Source organism: Macaca fascicularis, chromosome 12, assembly GCF_037993035.2.
Source record: "Macaca fascicularis isolate 582-1 chromosome 12, T2T-MFA8v1.1".
In the NCBI taxonomy this organism is placed as follows: domain Eukaryota; kingdom Metazoa; phylum Chordata; class Mammalia; order Primates; family Cercopithecidae; genus Macaca; species Macaca fascicularis.
This window is the reverse complement of record NC_088386.1, coordinates 111,908,061-111,932,004: the sequence shown is the minus strand read 5'-3', so window position 1 is coordinate 111,932,004 and position 23,944 is coordinate 111,908,061. Positions and strand designations below refer to the sequence as shown.

At 44.0% G+C, this 23,944-nt stretch overlaps 1 protein-coding gene across 1 annotated transcript in view; it reads left to right on the top strand.

The window, feature by feature from the left end:
- The first annotated feature begins 15,118 nt into the window (after positions 1–15,118).
- Positions 15,119–23,944, top strand: part of MREG (melanoregulin) — a 74,447-nt gene continuing 65,621 nt past the window's right edge. The window contains exon 1 of the mRNA XM_005574222.4: positions 15,119–15,503. Within this exon, the coding sequence (XP_005574279.2) occupies positions 15,409–15,503 (95 nt within the window). The 5' untranslated portion in view covers positions 15,119–15,408. The remainder of the gene's footprint in view (positions 15,504–23,944) is intronic.

Genomic DNA, 23,944 nt, shown 5'->3' with positions numbered 1-23,944 from the left:
TACCCTGTAATTTTACCTTCTGCATGAAAAGCTGTCTACCAAAGGCTATTTTGTTAGTTGCCTTTGACTTCCTGTTCTCAGATGAACCAAGAAGAGAGGAACAGCCTATTTCTGGTTTTACTGAAGTCTTTTAAAAATTCTTGATGATTTAAGAAATACAAAAATACAGAGAAATAGAGAGGTTCCATTTGAGTTTATAGTGAAAGATGAGGAGGAAGATGAGGTCCTCAGAAGAAGGTAGGTAAGACTTGCTGGGAGATTTAGCTGTGAGACATCGAATCTGGATTGGGATTAATGGGATTGATTGTGAAGTGGAGGTAGGCTGGTATGGCCATTAGGGGAATTGGGGTAAATGAATGCTTTTATCCAATTCTTTCTTTTTTCCATTTTCTTTCTTTCTTTTTTTTTTTTTTTTTTGAGACAGATTCTTGCTCTGTCACCCAGGCTGGAGTGCAGTGGTGTGATCGTGGCTCACTGCAACCTCCGCCTCCCAGGTTCAAGTGATTCTCGTGCCTCAGTCTCCCAAGGATTACTGGCATGTACCACCACGCCCAGCTAATTTTTATATTTTTAGTAGAGATGGAGGTTTCACCATGTTGGCCAGGCTGGTCTCAAATGATCTCCCCGCCTCGGCCTCCCAAAGTGCTGGGATTACAGGGGTGAGCCACTGTGTCTGGCTACCTTGTGGTTTTTGGGCTACTATTCTTACTTCAAAGTTAAGTTTCTCTTAGGGAGCTTCTAACTCTACTGGGTAATAGTGGTGAAGTGGTGGTGGCACAGCATTATTTGTTTAAAGATACTTTAATTCACATATTTTTTAGCTTCCAGCAAGTATATTCACACCATTGTTTTGTCTTTCTCTCACCAAATACCAAATGTATTACAGCAGAATATTCCTATCCCACTTTTCACATTTTACCAATAAGAGATGAATGATTTCATCAAGTATCTTTGAATTGTTTGGAGTGTGCCTTTGCAAACAGATAATTATTTTGGACACCCTGAAATCTCTAAACATCATTTTTATTTCAAGAAACTTAAAAGAGTATATGATCATAATACTTCAAACTCCTTTCGATGGAAAATATTCTTTACATGTAGACAGAAGTTATCTCTCATGTTTAAAGTACAGATTTACATAATTTGGCTCTCCAGAGCCTACTACATGGATAGGATGCTTGATTTTAAGTACAGATAGTTTTACCTGATTTGCCTTGTGTGATTTAAGTTTGCTCTGAAGACAAAGTAACAACATTTTAATAATTCCAAGTTATTAAAAAATTAAGGTTCTTATAGTAGAGGGTTAATTTTCATAAAGTGGGCTGTTCCCAGGGATTTTTGGGTTTGATTGTGTGTGTGTGTGTGTGTGTATGTTTTACCCCATTTCATTTAATTGAGGTGAAAACGACATAATATAAAAATTAACCAGTTTAGCCAGTTGTGGTGGCTCAAGCCTGTAATCCCAGCACTTTGTGAGGCAGAGGTGGGTGGACTGCTTGAGCTCAGGAGTTCAAGACCAGCCTGGGCAACATGGTGAAACCCCATCTCTACAAAAAATACAAAAATTAGCCAGGCATGGTGGCGCATGCCTGTAGTCCCAGCTACTCAGGAGGCTGTGACGGTAGGATCGCTTGAACCTGGGAAGGTTGCAGTGAGTTGAGATCGTGCCACTGCACTCCAGCCTGGGCAACAGAATGAGACTCCATCTCAAAATAAATAAATAAATAAATAAAACAAAATTAACCATTTTAAAACGAATGATCCAGTGGCATTTAGTATATTCACAATGTTGTGTAGTTATCATCTTTGTCTAGTTTCAAAACTTTTTCATCATCCTAAGAAGAAACTCGATACACATTAAGCAGTTGCTCTTCATATTCCATCCCCCTCCCCTGCCCCCAGCAGCCACCAGCTGGAGTTATGTCTCTCTCTATGGATATTTAATGTATATTGAATCATATAATGTGTGACCTTTTGTGTCTGGCTTTTTTCACTTATCATAATGTTTTTGAGGGTCATCCACGTTGTCACATATGTCAGTACATCTAGGGAAGAGCTTTCATCATGTTTATGTGGGTGAGATTGCTTCTACTTGTGAACAACTTCCTGAAATTTATTTCTAGAATGTTCTCTCCAAAGGGCCGAAGGCTTAAGTGATCATGCCTGGAGGACTTACTCTTATGTTAAAGAAATCTGATAAAAGAATTCCTGGCATTTTGAGGGGAAGGAAATCCTGAGCTTGTGTGACTGCCCACAGGGATGGATTTTGGTGCAGGGATTGCCGGGCAGTGGCTGCTGAGATTGGTGGGCCCTAGATCCTCCCTCCGGAAGGAAGAAGCTGCTGGAAGTGTTGCCAGCCACGGCCCTAGCTGTCAGCCCACATCTGGGACAGCCTCCGCTGAAGAGGGCTGCCTCGGCCAGGGCCATGTTCCCTTCCCCAGTAGCCCTCATCCAAAGACTGATGGTCATGGAGGGGACAGAGAGGGCCAGTTCTCGCTCACCGACTCAGAACAGCTCTAAATTTTCATTCTGTCTTTAGAACTCCCCGTAGGGTTGACTGAGGCCCAATCAGTTCCTTCGTGCCCTTCTTTTCCCCAGGTGTTGGTTCCATGCGCACTTATAATAAATCTGTGTGCTAAATTCCATCTCACAGTTAGCTTTCCTGGGAAGCTGATCGGCAGTACCAGATTTCCTGCCAGTTACAGAGAAGGAAGGAAGGTCTGCACCTCCTCTAAGCCGAGAAGCTTTGCTCTTTGGCTGCTGCACTGTCTGTGGGTAGTAGAGGTCTTCTCTCCTAGTTTTACGATTTTTCCCTGTCGAGATCTTTGAATCAACCTCTTCTAGGTATCAGTGGGGCGGCAGCTAAGGATTTTGCCTTTGTTAATAAGTTTTGCGTTCCTACAAAACCATTCTCCTATGTTGCCATAGGAGAAAACATAAACATTAAAATGAGATGTGCATTTTCATGCATTCTCTTGCTTTTCAGGGATGTCATAGTGCCAGGAATCATGAAAGGAATACTCAAATTTTGAGTCAAACTGTTATGCCAGTGCATCTTTATAATACGTTTTCTTTCTTTTTTTTGAGACAGAGTCTTGCTCCATTGCCCAGGCTGCAGTGCAATTGCGTGATCTCGGCTCACTGCAATCTCTGCCTTCCGGGTTCAAGCAATTCTTCTGCCTCAGCCTCCCAAGTAGCTGGGATTACAGGGATGGGCCACCATGCCCAGGTGATTTTTTTTTTTTTTGTATTTTTAGTAGAGATGGGGTTTCGCTGTGTTGGCCAACCTGGTCTTGAACTCCTAACCTCAGGTGATCCACCCGCCTCGGCCTCCCAAAATGCTGGGATTACAGGCATGAACCACCACACCCAGCCAATACATTTTCTATAGGCAAGAAACCACATTTGTTTAACAACAACTGGACAGGTTCTGCTCTCCCTTGGACTGAGAAGTACTTGTGATAAGTCATTTGGCCTAGGGACAAAAGAGTGGGCACTGGGCCTCCTTTATTTGTAATTTTTTGTTTTTTTTTCTTTTTTTTTTTTTTTTTTTTTGAGACGGAGTCTCGCTCTGTCGCCCGGGCTGGAGTGCAGTGGCCGGATCTCAGCTCACTGCAAGCTCCGCCTCCGGGGTTTACGCCATTCTCCTGCCTCAGCCTCCCAAGTAACTGGGATTACAGGCGCCCGCCATCTCGCCCGGCTAGTTTTTTGTATTTTTTAGTAGAGACGGGGTTTCACCGTGTTCGCCAGGATGGTCTCGATCTCCTGACCTCGTGATCCACCCGTCTCGGCCTCCCAAAGTGCTGGGATTACAGGCTTGAGCCACCGCGCCCGGCCTGTTTTTTTTTTTTCTTTCAGACTGAGACTCACTCTGTCGCCCAGGCTGGAGTGCAGTGGTGTGATCTTTCCTCACTGCAACCTCTGCCTACTGGGTTCAAGCAATTCTCCTGCCTCAGCCTCCTGAGTAGCTGGGATTACAGGTGCCCACCACCACATCCGGCTAATTTTTGTATTTTTAGTAGAGATGAGATTTCGCCATGTTAGCCAGGCTGGTCTTGAACTCCTGACCTCAGGTGATCTGCCCGCCTCAGCCTCCCAAAGTGCTAGGATTACAAGCCTGAGCTAACGTGCCTGGCTAGCACCTGATCTTCTTACAGGGTACGTAGGAAAGATGTGTGCTATAGGGAGGGGTGGCTCAGTTTAAATTCCCTACCTGAAGTGACAAGGCCTTTCTAAATTGAAAACAGCTCATGGGGAGAAGACCCTGCAAGGCTCGGCATGGGAAGGGAGAGAAGCACTTAGAGGCGGACAGATTCAACTCCACGCACTGGTTCAAAGGGTACTCATGCATATGCTTGAAAGGGTCCTCTACTTTTGTCAAGGAAAATATCTAATATTTTTTTTTTTTTTTTTTTTGAGACGGAGTCTCGCTCTGTCGCCCAGGCTGGAGTGCAGTGGCCGGATCTCAGCTCACTGCAAGCTCCGCCTCCCGGGTTCACGCCATTCTCCTGCCTCAGCCTCCCGAGTAGCTGGGACTACAGGCGCCCGCCACCATGCCCGGCTAATTTTTTGTATTTTTAAAGTAGAGACGGGGTTTCACCGTGTTAGCCAGGATGGTCTCGATCTCCTGACCTCGTGATCCGCCCGCCTCGGCCTCCCAAAGTGCTGGGATTACAGGCGTGAGCCACCGCGCCCGGCCGAAAATATCTAATATTAAGCATTTATCAATTGGAGAGGCTGGCCAGGTGTGGTGGCTCACACTTGTAATCCCAGCTCTTTGGGAGGCCAAGGTGGGCAGATCACTTCAGGTCAGGAGTTTGAGACCAGCCTGGCCAACATGGTGAAATCCTGTCTCTACTAAATATATAAAAATTAGCTGGCCATGGTGGTGGGCATGGTGGTGGGCACCTGTAATCCCAGCTACTCAGGAGGCTGGTGCAGGAGAATCGCTTCAATCCCGGAGGCAGAGGTTGCAGTGAGATGAGATTGTGCCACTGCACTCCAGCCTGGGCAACAGAGAGAGACTCTGACACTGACACACACACACACACACACACACACACACACACACACACACACACTCTGAGACAGAGAGAGAGAAATAAAATGTAAAAACAAAAAGTTTTAATGGTTCATTTAAATTGCTTCCTTTGTATTATTTAAGAAATATATCTAGTGGCTTATACATTTTCCCATGGTTTTCAGGCTAATAAATCAAATACCAGTGCTTAATAAGATGAAATGAAATAGTAATGCAATAATCAATGCTATTTGGCACATGGTAGCCAAGAAAAGAGAGGACTTACCTATTGCTCAATTTAGCAGTGCCCTAACAGGTTTAGAGTTTAGTTTACAGCTAGTTTAAATCTCCCACCTAAATATTACTATGTCCCTGTAAGCTCTAGGCTCATACAGGCATTGTGGCCACAGCAGCTCTCCATCTGTGGAGTAAAAGAAAGCTTCCGAACCTGTTTGAGATCCTTAGCCCCATCTCCAGAGACTGCAGTGAATTTACAATTGGAAGCCAGGAGGTGGCAGCACAGAGGATTATAGGAAGGTTTGTAAATAACCTTTGTAGGGAAGTCTAAGGTTTGTATATAACCTTTGTGGGGAAGTCTACCTGCTGTCTTTACTTTTGTAGAACTTGGCCGGGAGAGTTGCAGGGTTCTGGCCTGTCGAAGTATCTCCTGAGTGTTGTGGAGAAAGAAACCATATAAAGGAATGGCGAACTAAAAACCCACAGGCATAAATCGGTTATCTTTAACACTCAGATGGGGAAGGATCTGGGCTTCAAGTTGAGGCAAGCCTTCGGTGGCCTTTCATAGCAAATGTGAATGATGCTCAGCTTTTCTCCTACTACAGTTTTTGATGCATATTTTCTCCTATTTTGTAACTTTGAGTCACCTTGCATATAGCAAGTGCTTAATAAATGCTTCTTAGAAACTCTACTTCTGCTTCTTAGAGTTTAATTGAATTAGGAAGCGCACCCATGATAGCTGGGTCCAGGCTTATGTTTAATTTTGGTTAGGTTTAATATGGAGAGACTTTGGAGAACACAGAAAACTTGGAATTGTAGGGGGCTTGTCTTCCGGAGGTAGGAAGAGGTTGAATTCCAAATCTCATCTCCGGGGCTGAGACTTGAGACTGTTCCGGGCATCTGGAAAGTGTTTGTTATGGCAGGAGAATTAGCTGTGACAACAGAGTTCGATATAGGAGCATAGTTAGAGATGGAGATATAATCAAAGTGGGAATATTGTTAGATGTAGCAGTATAATTAACCATGGGAGTCTAGTTAGAGATGACAACATAGCTAGCTATAAGAATCTACTTAGAGATGGCAGCATAGTTAATCATAGGAAAGATGGGGGTGAGGTAGGGAAGAAGATATGGTAGGAACCGAAGGATGGGTGACTGAAGGCACCGATGAACACAGAACATTTGAGTTTCATAATTTTCTACTTTTGGCTCTGGGTAGTACACTAAGGATAAGTACTGTTGTTATTATTTTTTTTCGAGATAGAGTTTTGCTCTTGTCACCCAGGCTGGAACACAGTGGCACGATCTCAGCTCACTGAAACCTCCACCTCCCAAGTGCAAGTAATTCTCCTGTCTCAGCCTCCTGAGTAGCTGGGATTACAGGTGCCAGCCAGCGACCACACTCAGCTAATTTTTCTAATTTTTGTGTTTTTAGCAGAGATGGGGTTTCACCATGTTGGCCAGGCTGGCCTTGAACTCCTGACCTCAGGTGATCCACCTGCGTTGGCCTTCCAACGTGTTGGGAGTATAGGCATGAGGCAGCACCCCCGGCCAAGTACTGTTTGTTTTTCTTCTTTGCATTGCAGAAGAGGTTGAGCATAGTGCCATGCTTACACGGTTCATAATAAATACTTGTTGAGTCGAATCGTTTCAGATGGTCACAGTTGCCTATGGAAGGTGATGGGGTTGGATCTGACTGAAGTATGAATACTTAACAATAATTGCAGCTAACGTTTACGCAGTGCTTCCCATTTCCCATGACACTGTACTAAGGGCTTTCTGTGTATTATTTCACCCAGTCCTGACAGCAGCCACAGGGAGGCACTGTTATGCCAAAGGCCATACTCTAAACAACCCTGCCAGTGGTTCATAAATTTGACATGCCTCAGAATTCCCAAGCCTCTGGAGCTTGGGAGCCTTTTAAAAATGCAGATTTGGCCAGGTACAGTGGTTCACACCTGTAATCCCAGCACTTTGGGAGGCCGAGGTGGGTGGATCGCCTGAGCTCAGGAGTTCGAGACCAGCCCGGGCAACATGGTGAAACTCCGTCTCTACAAACAAACAAACAAACAAAAAACCAAAATGTTAGCTGGTTGTTTTCGTGCATGCCTGTGGTCCCAGCTACTTGGGAGGCTGAGATTGGAGAATTGCTTGAGCCCAGGAGGTAGAGGTTGCAGTGAGCCGAGATCGCACCGCTGCACTCCAACCTGGGTGACAAGAGTGAGACCGCATCTCAAAAAAGCCCAAAAAGCCCGAGAAATAGTAAAAAACACAGATTCTTGGGCCCTACCAAAGAACATCAATTCAGATGATGTCAAATAGGGCCCAGGAATCTGGAGTTTGAATAAGCATCCTTAGGGATCCTAGTGCAGGTCTTTAGGGTCATCGCTCTGTGAGAAACTCTGCTTCTGCCGACAGTCTCAGATGAGAGTCCCTTTACACTCAGTGAAATCATTTCTGTCTGTTTGGTTTGGGGGTAGATGTTGGTGAGGTCACCAGTTTTCTATCTGAATTTTTAAGGGACGCAGTGGGAGTCTGACGTTACTCTTGCAGAGAACTCCTGTAGTGTGTTTTGTGGGGCTTTGGCCCCACAGGACAATTCCCTGTGGGGTCCTTTCTGTCCATTCTAGATGGTGGTCCTCCTTGGATACACACACCCTGCTTGAAACAGTGCATTGGCAGCTGCCATTACCAAGAGTTGTGGATGTTTTCTCTGGCCCTGCCAGGATCCATTCCCCTTTTTGTGTTTCCAGTTGATTTTCCTTTGGAAACGAGACCTTTCCCACTCTTAGCCCTTTCCTGTCTCCCCAGTTCCTCTTCACTTGAGCTCTGCAAGGGTGTGCATGAGACTAGAACCTGCTGGGGAGATGTATTTCCTCCCTCTGAGCAGAGCAATTGGTTCTATTTGGGCCCAGGAGAGTCAAGGCTGGGCCTGTTGATCAACTGTCTGGGAAGGAGCTATCCTCTTTCTGCTAAGATCACTAACAGAAAAGAGGGTGCAATTCAGGCCTAGTAGGGACCTGAGAATGCCATAACTCAGAGCTCAGAGATGAAAAGAGACCAATGTTTATTTTATCTTTGGAGGGCCTTGGTCCAGTTATGTCTAAAGCTGGCATTACGTCTGAAGTTTCCAGTTACTTGAGGCAGTGCATTTCTTCTTATACTTAAACTCGTTTGAGTGATGTTTTTTGTCCTTAATAATTAGAAGACGATTAATATCCAGAGGATAAAGGTCATAAATCTCTACACAAAAAAGTGTTAGACACACAACGGGGTTAGAATCCCTTCGTTGAAGAGCTGAAATAACCAAATTTTCTTGGAGAAAAACATCTTACTGTGCTCTACACCTCTTCCAGCCCAGCTTATGTGTGTTTTTTTTTTCTCCCTGGGAAAAATTACTTTCTCTTTTTAAAAGGGCAGAATTATTCCCGAGTATGAACTTGCCTAGAGAGTAATCTCTACTGAATTTTGAGAAGTTATAATAGGTTTGTTGTTTGGAACTGAAGAATAAGAAAAGACTATGACTATTAAGGTTTCCTAGAGTATATACTTTGGGGAAGGAGGGGAAGTGAAACTGACCAACAAACTGCATCCGATAAAAATAGTTTGAGGCTGGGCGTGGTGACTCACAATAGTTTGAGGCTGGGCGTGGTGACTCACGCCTGTAATCCCAGCAATTTGGGAGGCCGAGGCGGGCAGAGCACAAGGTCAGGAGATCCAGACCATCCTGGTAACATGGTGAAACCCCGTCCCTACTAAAAATACAAAAACAATTAGCCGGGTGTGGTGGTGGGCGCCTGTAGTCCTAGCTACTTGGGAGGCTGAGGCAGGAGAATGGCGTGAACCCGGGAGGCAGAGCTTGCAGTGAGCCGAGATCGCGAGATTGTGCCACTGCACTCCAGCCTGGGTGAAAGAGCAAGTGTTTGTCTAAAAAAAAAAAAAAAATTTGAAAATGTAGAAAGTCATTTGTATTATGGGAAACGACAGAGTGATAGAACAGATGGAAACCGATAGATAGTGTCTGTTTCTCTTCAGGGAGGTGAAGCAAAGCAGATACACAGAAATAAAAATCTCACCTGACTAAACCAAACTTTGGTGTGTTGTACCCTGCCTAAAAGAGGGTTGTATTCTTTCAGGATTAGCTCTCTCTCTCTCATCACAATTACCCTTTTCCTGCCTCTTAACCTACTTCAGGTGACTGTATGGGGTTAGTTTTGAAAGCAACAGACTCTAACACTGGTTAACTTAAGCCAAAAAAGAAAAAAAAAATTAGTGTTGACTGACAAGTTATGGAGTAACCCATAGAATGATGGGAATACTAAACAGCTAGACTAACAGACCTTGTTTCGGAAATGCAAGAGCAGGAAAGCTCTAAGCATCTAACGCCTACAGCAATGCTACCCTTAAAATCAATCATGCCTCAACTCCAACTGTTTTCCAACTTTGAGTCTTTGCCCTTAAGATGCAAATTATAGAAAAAGTGATTGGCTCATCTTGGTCACAAGTCAATGTCTTGGTCACATGTCCATTTCTTGTTGAGGGTTAGGGGTGAGGGATGGAGGGTACCTTCATTCTTATAGCCAACCTATGGAATTGGGGGCGTGTTCTTCAAAGGAAAACAAAACGCTGTTACCAAAAGGCAGAGTGAGGGATACTACAGAGGCAGAAACAAGAGACTCTTTAAGGACCCGTGGCTGGATTTTACTTTGGTGATGTTAGTCATGTCACTCCCTAATGTGACTTCTGTGGAGAGGTGAGGCATGTTGCTTCTCTATCTTGGATCACTTGGGGTGAGTGATGATGCTTGGCTCAGAATACTGTTTTGTTTCAGAAGCTCTCTTTTTTCTCTAAGGAAGAAAGTGCTTGTTAGTTTTTTTCTGCTGGATTTGGGGAGCTCATAAATAGACTCCTCAGAATTAAACATAACCTTCCATGTCAACACTAAATATCTTTTTCTGTTTTCCTGCGTTTATTCAGCACATTTGTTAAGTGTGCACTATGTGCATGCATTGTTCTAGATGTTGTTGTATGGCAAGGTCTGCACTGTTCTAGATGTTGGGGATATTGCAAAGAACAAAAGAAAGTCCCTTACTCCATGAATGGACCCCACATTCTAGTTCACCATTGTATTCCCAGTGCCTGGCTTAATAAATTTTTGTAGAACGAATAACTGAATGATACCAGCTCTTGCTATGTTGTCTAAGCACAACTTTTTGGTGAAATGTGTTAATGATGTGCCATAGGAGCTTAATTTTTTAAATTTTTTTTTGAGGTGGAGTATCACTCTGTCGACCAGGCTGGAGTGCAGTGGTGTGATCTTAGCTCACTGCAGCCTCTGCCTCCTGGGTTCAAGTGATTCTCCTGCCTCAACCTCCCGAGCAGCTGGGATTACAGGCATGTGCCACCACTCCTGGCTAATTTAAAAAAAAATATTTTTAGTAGAGACGAGGTCTCACCATATTGGCCAGGCTGGTCTCAAACTCCTGACCTCAGGTGATTCACCCACATTGGCCTCCCAAACTGCTGGGATTATAAAGGCATGAGCCCCCGTGCCTGGGCGAAGCTTAAATGTTTTGAATTTCTACTTCTTCCTCCCTGCCTATGCCTTTTCCTCTAACTCCCAGAAGTCGTCAAAAAATTCTTAAAGACAGGGGCCTGCAAATTCTACTAGTTGTTTTCAAACCAGACTCTAGAGTTTCCCCTGCTATGGGGAAATCTGAAAATAGGAGCCAGCAGGTCTGCCTTGGAAACAAGCAGATAATGGGTCTATGAGTCACTGATGTCAGGGGACTGCCTACTCCCCGGACAGCAGGTGCCAAGGGGGCTCTTGGTAAAAGTCAGATGCTGCTGCCTGTGGTTGGTGGTGTTGGCTTCAACTCAGGCAGTAGGAACCATCTAGCACCATTCTAAAAAAGGGGAAGCTTGCTGCTCCCCTGTGAATGATATCTGAAATAGGAAATGGGATTGTCAGAATGTGATCTCAGCTACCACATTTGAATGTGAAACTGGACAGTTTGGTCATGTTTTCATTCCTATCAAAGTTGTAATTTATCAACAAGGAAACTGTGAAGGCACTAAAATTCTGGGAAGATGAATGCTAAGAAAAATACTGATCTAAAAATCCCTTAAAACCTAATAAACAGAATACTCATATCAGTTAATAAGAATGAGGTAGTATTATGTATACTAACAAGCGTTGCTTTCCAAGACATATTATTAAGTAGAAAAAGCTTGCAAATAGATGCATGCATGCCTTTTAGATAAACAAAATAAAACTCACTACCGATAATAACAGCACACACAATGATGCTACATCACAAGTACACATACGTGTTTATGTGTCCAGAAAAAGGTTTGTACCATATTGATAATAATGATTACCCTGGGGAATGTGGGGGGTGGAGGTAGAAAAGAGATTAGCGTTGTGGACAGTCAACAGAGGAAATCTGAACTGTAATATTCCAATTTTTTAGAACACTATTTCATTTAGAAGTTTTAGAACTTAAAATTAATTTTAAAAATGTTAGTAACTGTTAGAGTTGGCAAACATTCCACATAATCCTTAGCAAGGCAGGACATTAACCTCTTGATCAAGTTTGTTAAATAGATGTAGTTTTGTGGCTTTCTATCAATATGGCTTTCTACAAATACCCTGTCTGAAACAAACCACATAAAAGGTGTCTGTATATTGCAGAGGTACAAATGTCATATGCAAGCCAAGTAGTGCTGGAGCAGACATTTCCCCCAACGAGCCTATATTATTTGAATTTGTTTAATAATATTGAATTCTGATATTTCTTCAGCGTTTTATAAAGGTTTTAAAACTGTGTCATTTGAGTCTGACAACTGTGTTGAATAGGGTAAGACTTGTCACCTGTATTTCACAGATTAGAAAACTGAGGTTCAGAAAAATAAGTGACATGTTTAAAAATCAAAGTTAGTAATGGGGCACAGCACCTATATTTTCCAGGAGCTGAATGCTCCAATTTCTCCATTCTCAGCAAATCCAACTCCAATAGTTACTAGTAGTTGTCTGTCCCTAGATTTCATTTTCTTGCTAGCTGAGTTCACATTTTGGGACCCTCCTTTACTCACTTTCTACTTGAACCTAGGTGGATTATCTCAAAATCCAAAATCTAATTTCAGAATACAGTCATTTTTACCAGGGGATTTTCCAGCCAGTAGGAAGTGTGCTTTCTAAAACCACACTCAGCCTTCATCCTGGCACCAGGTGCAAGTGGTAAGCGACATGGTGTGGGCATGACAACACAGTCCTGTGCTGTCTGGTGACAGCTGGTTCTCCGTCACATCCTGTTAATGTTTCATGATGGGTCCATATCCTGTCTCCTCAGCTAAGCCAGAGGCTGCAGGGACCTTCTGTTATTTTTACTTATCCCTTAGTAGCCTCTCAATGAATATGTACTAGATAAGTCCCTTCACCCTCACACTGTAGCTGGAACAGGACGAACCTGTGTGTAGTAAGACACTTTTAAAAATAATTCACCGCCCATGAGGACTGACACTTTCATAAGCTCTTGCTCCTCCTCCTCACCCTCCAAACCGGTTCCTCCCACACTCCTCTATCTCAGCCAGTGGAGATTCAGCCTGCAAGTTTATAAATCCAAAACTTGGGACTCACTTTTTTCTTTTTTTCTTTTTTTTTTCACACCCTACTTACAATCCTTCAGCATATTCTGTTGGCTCTACCTTCAAATTCCATCCAGGGTCCAGCCATTCCTTATCACCTAGACTGTTACCACCCACCACCCTGGTCTAAACCACTGTCATCTGTCACCTGGACCATTAGAAGGGCCTCCATATACATCTCCCTTGACACCTAGATTTTTCTCAAGACAGCAGCCAGTGGATCCTATTACCATCTTAGTCAGACCATATCGTTCCCTCTACTCAAAAACCTCTGAAGATTTGCTCAGCTCATGTGGAGCAAAATCCAGAGTCCTTGCAATCAATGTCCTACAACGTCCCATGTTCCACTACCTCCTATAACTCTTCCCCTTCCATGGCCCCCTTCTCTCTAGGGCCCCTGGAGTTCATACTCTCTCGCAGGTACCCTATAGTTCATTCTCCCTCCTCTAGGGTTTTGCCCATAGCGTTCACTCTGCCTGAAATACTCTTCCTGGCAGTATCATGGCTAGCTTGCTCACCTCCTTCAAGTTTTTCTTACATCTCACAGTCTCCGCGAGGCCTTCCCTGACCACCTCATTTAAAAGTGCAGGCACCACTCCGCTCCACGCAACACACACACGCATGCGCGCACACACACGCACGCGCGCACACGCACGCACGCACATGCGCGCGCGCGCGCACACACACACACATACACACACCCCGCTCTCCCTGGCACTTCTTATTCCCTTCCTCGCCTTATTTTTCTCCATAGTACATATCGGCTCCTAACATACTGAATAATGCTTTGTCTGACTTCCCACTAGAACGTTTGCTCCATGAGAGTAAAGATTCGTATTTGTTTCATTCACTGCTGTATTCCCAGCTCTTAGAAAATGCCCGGCACATAACACATGAGATGCTCCATAAATATTTGTTGAATAAATCAGACTGGAAAAGACAACACTTTAGATTGAACCTTGTATTTGGCGAGGGTATAGGGAAGTAGATACTTTCATATGTTGCTGGTCAGAGTGCAAATTCGGATTATTTCTTTGGGGAGCAATTTGGCAAGATCCATCAAAATTAAAAAGGCCCCAGACCAATGACCCAGCAATTCAACTGCCAAAATTTATCCAATAGATATTTTTTGTTTTTAATTTAATTTTTTTTTTTTTTTGAGACGGAGTCTTGCTCTGTCACCCAGGCTGGAGTGCAGTGGTGTGATCTCGGCTCACTGCAACCTCCGCCTCCCGGGTTCAAGCAATTCTCCTGCCTCAGCCTCCTGAGTAGCTGGGACTACAGGAGCGTGCCACCACGCCCGGTTAATTTTTGTAGCTTTAGTAAAGATGGGGTTTCACCATGTTGGCCAGGATGGTCTCGATCTCCTGACCTCTTGATCCGCCCCCCTCGGCCTCCCAAAGTGCTGGGATTACAGGGGTGAGCCACCGCGCCCGGCCTATCCAATAGATATTCTTGCAGATGTGTTCAAATACGTTGGTTCAAGAATGTTCACTGCAGCATTATCTTAATAACAAAAGGCTGGAATCCACCCATATGTCTATCGATAGGGGTCTGAGTAAGTAACATGTGGGCATCCTTAAAACTGCTTAGCATGAAACGGTTAAAATGAGAGGAGGATATCCACGCGCTGACATGGGACAGCCTCCATGATACAATGAGTCAAACAAGCCAGGTGCAGAAATGTGTGGAGTTTGCCGCTGTCTGGGTCAAAGGGAGGAGGACAGGTACATATATTAACAAGTCTGTACAAGCACAAATAAATACAACTGCATATAAATAAATAACTCTGGAAACTCACAAGTGGTTGCTTCACAAATAGGGGCTACTTAAGGACTAGGAGGTTTGAAAACAATTTTTCAAATCATTGTAAATATATTACTTAAAAAAAAAACGACAACAACAAAAAAAACCCCCTACGTCTAGATGCATCAATCCATGCTCTTTTGGTAACTTTTACTCTGTGTGGAGCTGACATCAAAAACATGCCCAAAACTCTGCTTTGAAGGCGTGTGGGGGTGGATAAGGAACTTTAATTTCCTCGCGCAGTGAAGCCAATAAAAGGTATGAATAGATTCAGCCCAACCTCGTGCTCTGTGGCTCTAGGGCTTTCCCCTCTCCGCCCTCCCCCAGCCTGGCTGCCAGTCTTCGGTGCCCTGGGATTTTGAGGACTGGCTGGAGTCCCCGCTTCCCCCTTAGAGGGCGGCAGCGGGGCGTCTCGGGGACGCATGCGCCCCAAATTGCGCTCGAGGAATTAAAAGAGAGGGAAAAAAGCCCCAAGAAAACTCACGCCCCAAACAAAACGCAAGTAGAGGAGGGCGCGCGGCCTGCAGCCCTCGCCCGCGTCCCCGGCCGCGGCGTGATGCGCGCGGACCAGCCCGCGACGCTCGGGCTGCCGCTGTCCCCGCACCTGGACGCCGGCCCCGTGGCCGCGCCCCAGCCTCGATCGCTCGCTGCGGCGACAGGCCCCCAGGCTCTCGGCGCCGGTGGGGCCCTTCGCTCTCCATGGGGCTGAGGGACTGGCTGAGGACCGTGTGCTGCTGCTGCCGGTGCAAGTGCCTGGAGGAGCGCGCCCTGCCTGAGAAGGAGCCCCTGGTCAGGTGGGTGCACCGCCCGGGCCGGGATCTGGGCTTACCTGGGCCCAGGCCGGGCGCCGGGAGTGTGGACACCTGTGTGCTTGTGTGAGTTGGGGAGGTGGGCTTGCTGGAAGGGCACGCGGAGGCGCCATCTCAGCCCCTTGGTTCCTTATAGGATGTTTTGCGTTTAATTCTTGGGTAAGATTTTTGCCGAAAAGCACAAATCTTCGGAGACACCTGAGACCCAGCTGGATGTCTGTACAAAGTGCCAAGAATTCGGGTGTCCTGCCTGGGCAGGGAAGTAAGGGAGAGAAGTTGATCAGAAGTTTCCATAGGCGTCTGATAAAATACAGCTGTGACTGGGTATTTGATCGGTATATTACAGTGAAACGGGCGGCTGTGGATTTCTGTGTCATTCAGCAAAAAAAGTTGTCTATTTCTCATTCAATTTTATTAACCCAGAGAAGACGATTCCAGTGACTGAGTATGAGGAAATATTTTTCACATGAAAAAAACGCATGTTTCATCAAGGGGCAGCCTATTCACTAGGATGTTGATTCATTACAGGTTAGGCTGTGAAGTGTGAGGAAATGTAATACTCATTAGCAATAAGCTAAGAGGCTTTGTGAAGAGACCATACCGGCCCAGTTTTGTTCAGGGCTGTGATTTTAAGCAATGATTTTCTATCTCGAGTTTGCTGAAATCGAGGCTGGACTAGGTCATGCCTCAGGGGTAGACATGACAGAAACAGAGTATTTAAAATGGAATTAGGAAACAGTATTTCAGGTGGAACCCCAGGGTTGAGTAAGCCTATACCGAAGCCAGGGTTTCTTTCTTTTGAAGTATGCAAGTCACGTAATACAGCTTGCACAACTTTTTCTAAGGGATAATTTACCTTTCTTACTCTATCAAGTCCAAACACCCCCTTGACTTTGGAGATCTTACATAACCCCTTCCTGCCTGTCCACTGTGATTTTCCAGTACATTAAACAGTGTACACTCCTTGCGGCCGTGGGAATAATCCACTCATTCGCTCCAACCCTCCCTCAAGTGGTGACCTTTATCCTTGCTCCTCCTTACCAAAAGCTGTTTTCAAGGCCTTCTCAAGCAATCTTCTTTGATTACTTTGCCCTTATCCATCTTCCTCTTGTAGGATGTAGGACTTAGAAATTACCATCTACTCCTTACTGTTTGGTGAGCACACATGTATATAAACATGTAACTCGTGTATATTATATATATAAAGTCATACACACAATACACGGCGTTTTTGATTGCTCTTGTCGATGGCACTCCCACTTAGATTTTTAGATTATTGTGGGTAGGGAGAAATGGAATAATCTATCTCTAATCTAATAGGTAGTGGGCAACTACAATCTAGAACTTTATGCTTAGGTTATATGCTGAACTTGTCAGGGCTCTTAGTAACATGAAATACAGGTTTGAGCTTAGTTTCATCCTCAGAGGCCTGAGTATTTCCAGTTTTCTGTCCAGGATTGCTGTTTCAGTTAATAGTTCTGGTGGTTTTAAGATCTAGACCCTCTCCTGTCTTGGCTTCTGTCTAGTGAGTACAAGTCAGTGAATTTTGCATGTGATTTTAAGAAGCCCCAGGGTCAATTGGAGCGGAATAGCATAGTGCTTGTGAATCAGGTTGCCTGGAAGGAGTCTGCTCACCCAACTGGGTGACCTGGCAGAAGTTATTAAAATTATTTGTGCCTCAATTTCCTCATCTGTAAAATGGGAATGATAATGGTACATACTTCAAAGGGTTGCTGTGAGAGACCAAAGGAGATAATACATATAAAGTGCTTAGTAGAGAGTGTGACACATGGTTAACACTCAATAAATTGTAGTAATTAATTATCATTGTTATTCTGAGCATGTGGGTAGGAGTGGACTGGTCTCATGTGGTTTAGTGTCATGCTGGCGTCATTTCCATATAAGAATATTTGGGAAGAACAGCTTATTAATGGATACGTGGAACAGTGGCATGTGTGTATATGGGTACCTGTAGGTTCTTTCCTACACAAGGCATCTGAAGATTGGATCTGAAAACTTTTTTTAGTTGATTTAAAAATTTTTTAAAGTATGCAATTCAGTAGTTTTTAGTATATTCACAAAGTTGAGCAACCATAACCACAATCTTTTTTTTTTTTTGAGACGGAGTCTCGCTCTGTCGCCCAGGCTGGAGTACAGTGGCGCGACCTCGGCTCACTGCAAGCTCCGCCTCCCAGGTTGACGCCATTCTCCTGTCTCAGCCTCCCGAGTAGCTGGGACTACAGGTGCCCGCCACCATGCCTGGCTACTTTTTATTTGTATTTTTAGTAGAGATGAGGTTTCACTATGCTGGCCAGGATGGTCTTGAACTCGTGACCTCGTGATGCACCCGCCTTGGCATCCCATAGTCATAGGATTACAGGCATGAGCACTATCTAATTCCAGCAGGTTTCATCACCCCCAAAAAGAAACACCATACCCTTTTGCAGTCACTCTTCCCTCTCTTCCTGCCGCCACTGAGGCAACCACTAGTCTACTTTTTGACTCTATGGATTTGTCTGTTCTGGACATTTTGTATAAATGGAATTATGCAATATGTGGCCTTAGGTATCTGGCTTATTTCACTTCACAGAATGGTGTCAAGGTTCATTGTGCTTTAGCATGTATCAGCACTTCATTCCTTTATATGGCTGAAGATTTCATTGTATGGCTCTATCACAGTTTGTTTATCCATTCATTAGTGGATAGACATTTTGATTGTTTCTACTTTTGGGCTATTATGAGTGCTGCTGTGAACATTCATATACATACAGATTTCTGTGTAGATGTGTGTTTTCAGCTCCCTTGGGCAAATACAGTATACCTAACTTTTTGAGAAGCTGGCATGCTATATACAAAAATGACTGGTTTGAAATCTTGATGTGGTGAAATCCTGTGGGCAGATGGTCCGAATTATTATTTTATTAAGAACATCATTCTTCATGTCGATTTTTTTCCATCTATAAAAAAAGTTTTGTTCAGACATCTTTTGTTCCCAAACCAAATCCTTTACTGATTGAAAGAATGGTTTCCATGTTTTCGCTCCCTAAGGCAATAGTGCATGGAAGAGGTGAGGTCAGGGAAGACATTTGTCACCTGTGTGCATGATCACCTCCAGTCCTTTTCCAAAATGCACCAGGGACTCTTGTTCATTCAGGAAAAACCACGGTTGGTCCCAGCTCATTTGCCAGACTGACAATACCACTGATGACATTGGTCCTTTTGACCTTGGTCCTTTTGCTTTTTCTGGAACCATGTCCCTGCGGGGGGAATGCCTGTGCTTTCTCTGATTTTCATCTGTATTTCTTTCTGGCCCACTAGTTTCCTTCCTTCCTTCCTTCCTTCCTTCCTTCCTTCCTTCCTTCCTTCCTTCCTTCCTTCCTTCCTTCCTTCCTTCCCTTCCTTCCTTCCTTCCTTCCTTCCTTCCTTCCTTCCTTCCTTCCTTCCTTCCTTCTTTCTTTCTTTCTTTCCTTCCTTCCTTTCTTTTCCTTCCTTCCTTCCTTCCTTCTTTCTTTCCTTCCTTCCTTCTTTTCCTTCCTTCCTTCCTTCCTTCCTTCCTTCCTTCCTCTCTTTCTTTCTTTCTTTCTTTCTTTCTTTCTTTTCTTTTCTTTTCTTTTCTTTTCTTTTCTTTTCTTTCTATTCTTTCTTTCCCCTTTCTCTAGAAATCTGCTGAGGCTTCACTCAACTAAAAATTTGTCCTGCTGTAGTCCTGCCCTTCAACTCCTGTTCTCTGCTGTTCACTGTATAATGCACAAACGTCTTTAAAGAATAGTAAACGGTACCCCCACCTGCTTCTTCACCTTTGTATTTTCCCCCCACTTAGAATCACCTGGTAAATTTGTTTAAAATGAAGCTTTTGGGACCCATCCCTAAAGATTGTGACTCACTGGGTCTGGGATGGAGCCTGGAATTCTGCATTTCAGTAAATATACCAGGTAGTTTTGCTGAAGGTGGTCTAGGAACACCCTTTGAGAAGCACAGCTCTAAATGCTGATGCTCAAGATGGGACTGAAGGATTGCATCCATTTGGGTAGCATCCATTTATTAAGTGAGTAATTATTGGGCTTCTACTGTTTGCCAGGCACTGAAATCTGGTTTCTGCCTCTGGTATAATTACATGAAAAGTGCTCTCTTCAAAGAGAAAGAAATTGGATGTTCTTTTCTCAGTGTACATGGAATACCTCTGTGCAGACTATTCATCCTTTCTTTTACATTTTCTGCTGCCCTGGCTTCTCTGATTTTGCTTTCTCTAGTCTTTTTGTCTGTAAACCTGATCAACCTCATCATGCAGGTTTTCTTCCTGGTGCCATTGCCAATGCCATAATTGTTAGCAGAGACACCTTTTTGTTTTCTTTACTTTTTAAAACTCTGCTCAGATTTTAAAGACTACCCTTTTCAGTTGCCACCTTTTTGATGAAGTCTTAGAAATTCTCCCCAAGAAGTTATGGTATCTCGTTTCTTTCTTTTTACCCCTCAGCTCACTTACTGCATTTTGCCTAGTATTACGTTATAAGGTGGGTGGTATAGTTCCAGTGAAATTGGAGAGGCTGAATCTTACCTTAGTATCCTCTGTGGTGCCCAGCACAGTGGTCTACATGGAATAAGAACTGAGTGAATCCTTTTTTTTTCTCTCTCTCGAGACGAAGTCTTACTATGTTGCCCAGGCTGGAGTGCAATAGCATGATCTCAGCTCATTGCAACCTCTGCCTCCTGGATTCAAGTAATTCTCCTGCCTCAGCCTCCTGAGTACCTAGGATTACAGGTGCACCCCACCATGCCCAGCTATTTTTTGTATTTGTAGTAGACACGGGGTTTCACCATGTTGGCCAGGCTGGTCTCAAACTCCTGACCTCGTGATCCTCCCGCTTCGGCCTCCCAAAGTGCTGGGATTGCAGGCCTGAGCCACCGCATCTGGCCCATAGTTTTTGATTAGTAATAATTACAATGAATGTTTGTTTATTAATTGCTTTCTATGTGTAAAAATTTTAAATGGTATTTAAAGCAAAATATTGTGAAGAATAATAAAGCTAATACCCATAGCTAGCTACCCTAGCACTCACCTTAAGAAAGAAAACGTTAAATAGAGTTGAGTGACGCACATATTTCTCCATAGCCGCATCCTGCTCTCACCTGCAGTGGTGACCTTTACACTGAATCTGTGTTTAGTTTTCTTAAACATGATGCATACTTGCTCTGTGAACCAAGCCTAGTGGGAATTAGGAGACCAGAGTCCTCATCCCAGCTATTAACCAGCTGTGAGATCCTGGGGAAGTCTCCTAACTTCCTTGAACCTTAGTTTCTTCTTTTGTAGAATAAGGAGATGAGACTTTAATCATGATCTTGAAGGGCTGTTCCAGGCTTGATTGTCCTCTGCCCATGGACTTGTGTTAGCTGACGTTCTGTTTGACCCGACGTGGAATACAGAGCAGTGAGGCTGGCTGTAGTGCCCGGAAGGAGGCTGAAGACCCAGGAAATGTGAATCCTGACCTTTTGTCTAACTCTTCTGTCCAGAGCTGTCTCAGCAGTGAATAATTTTGAGTGAGCAATTTTTATGGAAGGAGCAATTTTTATGGAAGCAATTTTTGTGGAAGGAAGAACAAGTCTGGGCCTGGAGAAAGGACACATGGCCTGATTCTAACACAGCCTTGATCCTAACCCAGGCTTCAGTCCCAAATATTTGAATCATCTACTCACTGTTTTCTCACGTTTTCCCCAATTTTAGGACTGAGTCATCTAAGAGTCACAATATCAACCGTCCATATAAGGTTTGAGGTTCTGTATGCCACTCTCCCCTACACTGACCACATTTCTAAAACAGGGTAAATAGTGATCAAACAACAACAACAACAACAACAACAACAACAAACCGGTATGCATTGAGGAGAGGATAATGATGCAAATAGATTGCTTTGTTGTGGCTAGATCATTGATCATTTGTCTGTAAAATAGTGAGTGGCTTTTGGTTCAAAATTTCATGTTATTAATTAAAAGAAATACTTGGAGTATGTAATCACCAGTTTTCTGGGGTTGCCACCACCACTTCCCATAAACGTGGTGGCTTTTAAAACAAGATAAATCTATTCTTTCACAGTTCTAGAAGCCATAAGTCTGAAATCAAGGTTTCAGCAGGGCCACAGTCCTTCCAAAGGGTCTAGGGGAGAATCATTTTTCACTGATTCCAGCTTCTGGTGGCTCCCAGTGTCCCTTGGCTTGTGGCCACACAGCCTCATTGTTTGCCTCCCTTCATCTTTGATGTGTCTCTCCTCTGTGTCTAAAATCTCCCTCTCTTTTCTCTTATGAGGACACCAGTGATTGGATTTAGAGTCTGCCCTAAAACCTAGGATGATTTCATCTCAAGATCCTTGACTTAATTACATCTGCAAAGCCCTTGTTTTCAAATAAGGTCATAATTATAGCTACTGGGGATTAGGACTTGGACATATCTTTTGGGGGGAAACTATTCAACCCATTACAGAATGCTTTTGGAAAAATGTGTGAGCCCAAAGCATTGGTTATTATTTCAGTTTTGTAGCATGGCTTTCTTCCATCAATGATAACAGCATGCTCTTGCCGTATAAAAATCTACCTGAGGCCAGGTGCGGTGGGTCATACCTGTAATCCCAGCACTTTGGGAGGCCGAGGCAGGCCGATCACCTGAGGTCAGGAGTTTGAGACCAGGCTGGCCAACATGGTGAACCCCGTCTCTATTAAAAATTTAAAAAAAAATTAGCCAGGCGTGGTGACGGGCACCTGTAATGCCAGCTACTTGGGAGGCTGAGGCAGGAGAATGGCTTGAACATGTGATTCTTCTGAGCATGTTTGTGTTCCTGGTGGCACAGCTGCAGTCACTTTTAAGGAGAGAGATGCTCAGGTCCTCTGGCACCATGGAGCCTACTGCCATGTACGAACTAATACAGACATCAGAGGCCTGGGAGATGCTGAGTCAGGACACAAAAGAGCTGGCTGTGGTGTAAACGTCATGCACTGAGGGATCTTTCACAAGGGTTACTTTGAACTTTTTCAGGGAAGTGCAATTGTTACTCTCTAACTTCTATTAGCTGTTAATAACTGATAAACATCATTACATCTGTCTGATTTTTCAAAAGCAAAAGAAGAAATGGAAAGGATGAACAATGATAGCTATGTTTTTATGCGTGGCTCTCTTTAAGCCACCCAAGAGGACCATATAATGAGCTTCCAAATCTATTTTGCTCCTTGTTCATCTCGATGTCCACCTGCAGCTTCCATTCATGATAACAAACTTGATGTCCTCTGCAGGCAATGAATGGAGAACAGATGTCACTGTTTTGTTTTTCTACAGTGCCTGAATTCCTGTGAGGGAAAAGTAAAATAAAATCTCAGTTTGCTCTAGATGACTATTTTGTGCCCACACAAAGGATCATTCTAAAAAGGAATTGATCAGGGCCTTCGGGTGTGGGCCAAATTCAAAACAAACTGAATTTTTCCGAATGACCCACAGATAGAAAGCATTTACAACAGTGCCTAGTCTGTCACAAGCACTAAGCCCAATCTGTGCAGGATCAGGAGCATGAGGGCAGGGAAGATGAACTTCCCTGTCAGAGACACTTTCCTCCTCAACTCAGTCTCTGCCCCAAGCAATGTGACTCAAACTAAACCATTTCTTCTGTATCTGTTAGTAAAATCCCCACCATAGCCCTATGAGGCACAGCTGTTTCTTGTTGTCTGTGGTCGTTAGATTCTGTAAAGTCACTTGAACACTGAATTAGTGAATACCAAACCATTGTTCCTAGGGGAAATACAGGGTTAGGTTCCTGTGGGCCGATGGCAGGATTAGATCCCTGTCAACCAATCAATACATAACGTTGTTTTATGGGTTTCTGCCTAAAGACACCTTATTTAATATATATTGTTGATCTATCAATATTGAACTCTTGGCCAACACCCTATATCTCACGTTGGAGTGAAGCTTATCCAACATGTATGTTAGTACTTTAGCACTACATTTTGGGAGATATTCTAAACAGTGAAATTGCCAGCTAAAAGTACAAAAATGCAAAAAAAAAAAAAAAAAAAAAAAAAGCCGCTAAGTGGGGGTCGGGTGCGGTGGCTCACACCTGTAATCCCAGCACTTTGGGAGACCAAGACAGGTGGATCACTTGAGGTCAGCAGTATGAGACCAGCCTGGCCAACATGGTAAAACCCCGTCTCTACTAAAAATACAAAAATTACCTGGGCGTGGTGGCACGTGCCTGTAATCCCAGCTACTCTGAAGGCTGAGGCAGGAGAATCACTCGAACCTGGAGGCGGAGGTTGCAGTGAGCTGAGATTTTGAGACACTGCACTCCAGCCTGGGTGACAGAGCGAGACTCCATCTCAAAATATATAAATAAATAAAATGTTGCTAAGTGATCACAAAAAGGACACTTGTTTCCAATCTGATAGCTGAA